General features: G+C 42.3%; 1 protein-coding gene across 1 annotated transcript; it reads left to right on the top strand.

Annotated features, from left to right (window-relative positions):
- The first annotated feature begins 3,024 nt into the window (after positions 1 to 3,024).
- On the top strand, positions 3,025 to 3,489 carry LOC148016183 (uncharacterized). Its single transcript, XM_087663878.1, has one exon. The coding sequence runs from the start codon at positions 3,025 to 3,027 to the stop codon at positions 3,487 to 3,489; it is 465 nt and encodes a 154-aa protein (XP_087520004.1).
- The last annotated feature ends 3,115 nt before the right edge of the window (positions 3,490 to 6,604 follow it).

Below are 6,604 nucleotides of genomic sequence, written 5' to 3'. Positions count from 1 at the left end.
CAAGAATCAATTTCAGGTGGTTAAATAATTATTAACTTTGGTTTTTTAATTATGTGAATTGCAATTTTAGGTGGTTAAATAATTGTGCGTCTGTTGGCGCGTCTATATTGGCGTCTATTTGCACCGATATATAGACACAAAATTCGCGTCTATTTACACGCACTTTTACATGCACTTATAGATACAATGATAGACGTGCCCGACTTTGTGCGTCTATGCCTCGTTTCTGTTGTAGTGTAAGCCTTGTGCATGCACTTCTTACCCGAGTGCTTATAACCCATAATTATAAAGGGTATTCCCGTGTAAGGAAAAAGCGGACGAGATTTTGGAGCTTGCAAGGAATTTGTAGACCGCGTAAGGGTGAAGACAAACCGGAGTCCATAAACACACTACGTCTATGATGGCTCCCAAGAAGACGCAAGGCGCACCCGTGTGAGAGGTTCTTCCCTGAACTTACACGTGGACATCACCACAAATGCACAAGCCCAAGATCCACGAATTTATTTCCACATATAGAAATGCTTTAAGCGCGCTTCATTCCATAGGAAGAATGCATTTTACACTTATCGTTAATTCGTGTAGTAGTGATAAAAGTACATTTGAGAAAGTATCTCTGTAAACGATAGATAAGGATTGGTACATATCATGCAATTGGATCGTTTGCTCCTCCAAAGTTATGAATTTAAATCACTTACTCGCCCTATGAATTTAGTCGCAAATTGCCTTGTCGTGCATTTTTAAAGTGGAAGTCTAAAATGCGTATTGCCTAGGGTTAAAGAGGAAATTGTTAAGTGCATTGGCCGTGAAGGAAAAGAGTATCTTGCATTTAGTCAATAACTTTCTTGTTATGACTCGCATTGAAAGAATGATTAACGTCTATTGCACGGCATGAAAATGAAACAATGGACATTGCAAGTTGCATGCAAAAGATGCTTGGAAACGGATTAAGTCATCACTAACCTTAGTCTCGCCTGAACTTCATTTACGATGTTGTATCTAAGGATTGCATGTTACATATTCGACATGCAAAAATTTCATTCATCAAGAGCTGCATTTAAGAAAGGTTGTATGGCTTATGAAAGCATGAAACTCAAATGCTTAGACAAAAGGTTGTAGGCATGATTCTTTGATGTAAACCCTAGTAGGTTTCATGCAAGTTATCATTCGTCGTGACCTTAGCAAGAAAAGATAGGGTGATTGGGAATCTTGAGGTGCGTAGAAGCAATGAATCGCATGTTTACATGTATTGTGACATTTTGCAACTATTTTTTTCTCCTTTAGATCAAGTTGATCATCTCTAGGATTCTTGTTGCAAGACAAGTAGAACAATGTACCCAAATCACTTGTGATATTATAACTGTTAGGGTTTCGTATAGGCATAATTAGTTGACACGATAAACACCTCAAGTACTAGCTAGGGCTTGGCATGTCAAAAATGCAGTCAAGTATGGTACTTGGACGCCAAGTCGATGCCCTAAAACCCAAAGGTCCAACCCACATTCACAGAATGTTTGGGTCAATTGGACGCTCATGAAAAAAATGATCTAGGGTTTCTACCCTAAGGATCGTTTGATCTAATGCTAAGACTCGGATTGAGTTTGGAAACCCTAGGACCGAACGTGGTCAGCCTAGTACAAATAGGGTTAGGTTGGTAAGAGGACACCCCAAACCCTGCGTCTTGTATAAACATAAATTCCTTCACCAGGAAATGCCATTCAATGGGTGAAATGATCCCACGAGCTAAGAGCGACACTTGTGCAACAAGTTGCAACGTCGCATGGCTTTGTGGTTTAATCACAAGATATCATGGATGATTTGTGAGTGGATAGTTAGGTGCTCATTGAGATTTACCTCACCTATATATATGTTAGAGTATCTACAAAGGCCTACCTTAACAAAGGAATGCAAGAAGAAGTTACAATTGATTGTTTACAATTGGTGGAAGTAACACCTTTAAACAATTGATTGCTTACAATTGGTGGAAGTAATACCTTTAAACAATCGATTTCCTACAATTGGTGGAAGTAATATCTTTAAACATACCCATTTCGTGTATGGTTGCCAGTATCATGCACATGAAAATAAAGGTAATATACAAAACATCAACTTGGAGTTGGAGGAGGCTTGCCTAGTACTACACACCACTTAGACCTCTTCTTGGGGGTTGCTCAAGCTACTCCACAACATGTGCTTACCAAAGAGGGAGCTCCAGTTATACCATTTAGAGATTAATGCTTATGATATCACTTTCTTAGCAATTGTCCTTGCATAACATTAGCTTTATTAGTAAACAAGACACTCTTATATAGCTCATTATCTCTACTACTACATGAGACACTTTGGCTCATTGTATTTATTAATGCATTAGACACTTTAGCTCCAATCATTTCTCTTTACAATTGCATCCGGAATCCTGAACACTTTAAATTGTATATGTATGCCCACAAATCCTTATAAATAAATGAAGATAAAAATTTGGAAAAAGACATTGTTGTATCACATTGGAAACCTACTTTGTTGTTTGATGATTTTGAACTTCTTGTTGAATATGACGTTCATTTGTTTATTTGATCCATTATGCCATACTTTTTACAATTCATAATGGTCAATGAACATATTTATAGAATTGGAAAAATAACACGGAACTTAATAGTTGTACCATTGTAGCTTTACGTTTAATTGCAATCTTACACTTAGTAGCTTCCTGGTTTTTCTTTAAAATAGAGAATAGAGCAACTTTGTTGGCATATGCAAACCGGACTAGTTTACCGAGTAAGCACAAGTGATGCACCGATCACTGCAAGATTATAGATATGGACACGATGCTTGTGTTGAGAACGTATTTGAGCCGACTGGCTGAGGTGCTAAGATCAGTGTACAATTTTAAGGAAAAACCATGTGACCGACTACGAAACTCGATGAAACCCTTATATTTGGATCGAGTATACAGGTAATGAGACCCTAATACCAGCGCCTTCGGTTACAATAGATTGACGGCACCATCCTGTACCGTTCATTTGAGATATGGATACTAAGCAGAATGTTATTGTTCGGGATAACATGGTAAGCAGAGACAATAGACTCGCATCCCCATCCGGCCGCAGCCCCTTGATACGGTTTATCTGCCCGATCTGCTACAAGTCCTGCAGACACAAGGTGATGGATGCGGTGGCGACGCTCTGCGGCCACGTGTTCTGCGGGCGTTGCCTCCGGAAATGGGTTCGTGTGCGACGCCGGCTACCGCCTGTGCCGTGCCCCATGTGCCAAGTCACTATTAACGTCGATGTCGACGGATCGGCGAACGTTATACCGATTATGCCGGCGTGCATTAATACAAAGCACGTCGTCTTTACTCCAGCTGGCGCAACACGGGCCCTTGATTCGGATGGAGCCGCCAGTCGGCGATTCTCCTTCTGTTGCTGCATGTGCGTAGCAGCGGGCCCTCCACAGCCCGTCCTTCTCACCACATGCGGCCACCTGTACTGCTAGCGGTGCATGACCGTCCTGCTGATGTCACCACCTCTGACTTTTGATTGGCCAACTGCAACTATATCGTCGTGTGCAGCCTGCAGGGTCTCTTTCCGAGGAGAACATATACTATCCATTTTCAACATGTATGATGGCAGCTACGTCGAAGGCCAGGGCGGTTCATTATTGCCTCCTCAACCCAAGCCAGCAATTCAAAATCAGGAGCCGCATCCTAGAATTAGACGGCTAAGCCAAAGGATTCGCAGTTTCTTCGATCATAGTATTGTTACTTAAGCTTTATTAAGGCTGTTTTGGTGAATTTCGTGTGGGGTGACGTGCAAGAATGCAAAGCTCTATAAAATGTTCAAGACTCAGTTGGATGACGCTATATAAACATCGTTTGTGTTTTCATGGATTACGAGTAAGAATGTTCATATTTTGTGCAATACATTTACATGTTATTCTTTTGATTGTGGTGACCTTTACCATTTCGTAATGAACATCATGTGGGAAAGATACTTGATTACTAAAGTATATCAACAATTGCATAAAATGCATAGGTGATTGAGTGGTTTTGTTGGGGCCTATTTAGCTCCAAACAACTGATACAAAGATGGCTCTGTCCACCCGTGCACTTCCAGTCTCTGTGAAGCTTAGATGGCGATCTAAACAGAAGATAGGTGAAGAGCTTAAGGCTAGTTGGAACAACAACTCTGACTAGGTGAAAGATGAATAATAGATGGCTGTGAAGGGGTTTAGCTTTTATAGCCCGTGAAGGCTATTAGGTCGGCCTGACCGACCTACCATATGAGCCTCCACTAGTCGGCCATAGAATATGAGCCGTTGGCCCTCCTGGGACCCCCCCACCCAAGGGCTGCTTCAGCGGCCCTCGGACCCCAAAATAAGGGCCCCATTGAACTCCCTTACCCCGCAACTCGATGCAATGCGCCTCAAGTTGCTACCAGCTTAACCACTCCATCTAACCCAAAGATTAGACCCACAATGGTCACCTTTTTGCCATCCAGTCACATAGACCTCACCTGATATACAAGTCAGGACTCAACCAATGTCCGGGCTCACATTTGGCTTCTCCTCATAATGGGGGCCTTAAGACTTTGAGCACCATGGATCATTGGTGGCACCTAATAAGGGTGGGGCATTGATCATATCTAACACCCCTCCTCAATGTCCACCCATAGGTGAACTATCTCCTCGGCCTAATGATGAGTCTCTGAAGATGAACTTGAAGCAGATCCTTCATAAGTGCTTTGGTGAAGATATCTGCTCCATTATCCTCTATTGGACAGTAGATTGGTTCCACTATCCCATCCTCCATCAAATCATGCATATAGTGATACTGGATCTCTATGTGTTTGGTGCGTGCATGAAACACTAGATTTTTGGCAATGGCGATGCAATTCTGATTGTCACATCTCAGCACAGTTGGTTCTTCATCCTGCACTCCCATATGCCATAGAATCCTTCTCAACCATACTGCCTCACATGCAGCAAAACAAGCTGCCTTATACTTTGCTTTGGTAGAAGACAATGCCATTGTTGGCTGCTTCTTACTAATCCAAGAGAAAATTCCTGAACCCAAAGAGAAACAATAACCAGAAACTAACTTCTTGGAATCACCCGATCTGAATCACAGTTCCCCACAAGAGAAGTTTCAAAACTGTATGTGATACCATAGTCAAGAGTTTCCTACAAGTATCTGAGCACCTGCATCCCAGCCTTCCAATGACTCTCATGAGGTGTAACATGTCGACCTATTATTTTCAGGACACGTCTAAGTAGTCCATCGGAAAGGATGTCTAGAAAGCTCCGCTTGACACTCCCATGGAATGTTACGGGGTTTGCGATCTAGGACTTTTCACGTCTGCCACATAGCAGACGTATTTCGACCGTTCCCACTTAGGACCAACCCAAATTAGGGTTTTCCCTATTGGTCATTTCCTAACGGCAACTAGCGTCGAACCCGAGCGAACTACTTTACGCAGAAACGCCAGGTCAGAAGTGGATCCATGCTGCACTTGGTTCAAGGAGAATGGAAAACAAGAGGGTTGCGAAGCTCAACCTCTTTGCCATAAGGCATAGTCCCATTCCGTTCCCCTAAAACTGCGTAAATCGGGATCAATCATAACTCTAGGTCAACCCTTTTGTTGTTCGTGTTCTTTGACGATCTTCCTGTTGTCCATCGTGATTTTTAGAAATGTTCTCGGTCAACTGGGACCACCCATCCGCAGGACAGACCTATGGCCACATCCACCGCACTTTCCTCAGATTGTTTTAGTTATTTAATTACCTAATACATTTAGTTGGATATGTATCAATCAACTTCCTTAATTAGCTCGTTAGGCATTGGTTCCTTCACGTAATCATATCACTGACATAGAAAAGCAATATCAAACAAGTTCCTTGTTAACAGGTTATCATATTTATCTTGGAAATACATAAAGTCCAGCCCGTAGGGTTATTCACAATCCGCTCGAAGGCTATCCAGCAATCCACAGGGATTACCAATCCAAGATTCTGCCCCTAGACTAGTATGCGGGCCTCGAGATCCAATCTCGAGTCACGTTAGCCTCTTGTGCATGAAGATCTTTCCTGGCTCTTGTCAGACTTCAATCCCCAAACAATAGTGTAGCAAGCCCAAGTCTCTCATTTCAAACTCAGAACTCAAAGCCTTTCGAGTTTGGTTGATCATATCTTCATAGTCACCTATAATAAGAAGGTCATCCACATGTAGGACAATCACTATAGACTTTTTACCATCCTTGTAAACATACAAATTAGCATCTGAGGCACATCTTTTGAAGTTTAGGTTTAAAAAGAACTTATCTATCCACTAGTACCATGCTCTAGGGGCTTGTTTTAGCCCATACAATGCCTTCTTCAGCTTACACACTTTGTTCTCAGAATGGGAGGCCTTAAACCCTGGTGGCTGAGTGATGCCAGGAGGTATATTTCACGGTGGATTCCGTGAGGTTTTACGATGGATTCCGTAAACTTTGATGACCGGGGCTCATACACAAAGTGGATTCTTTGTGCGAGAGTTGATGGGGACGCCTGTCCTTTTCGAGTGTTTCATTAATTTAGTGTGTTTATGGGTGATTCCATAGCGGGTGATTCC

This window comes from Lygodium microphyllum, chromosome 23, assembly GCF_053477565.2.
Source record: "Lygodium microphyllum isolate KBCC chromosome 23, Lygodium_microphyllum_v1.1.10, whole genome shotgun sequence".
NCBI classification, from domain to species: domain Eukaryota; kingdom Viridiplantae; phylum Streptophyta; class Polypodiopsida; order Schizaeales; family Lygodiaceae; genus Lygodium; species Lygodium microphyllum.
This window is presented reverse-complemented; position numbering and strand designations above follow the sequence as displayed.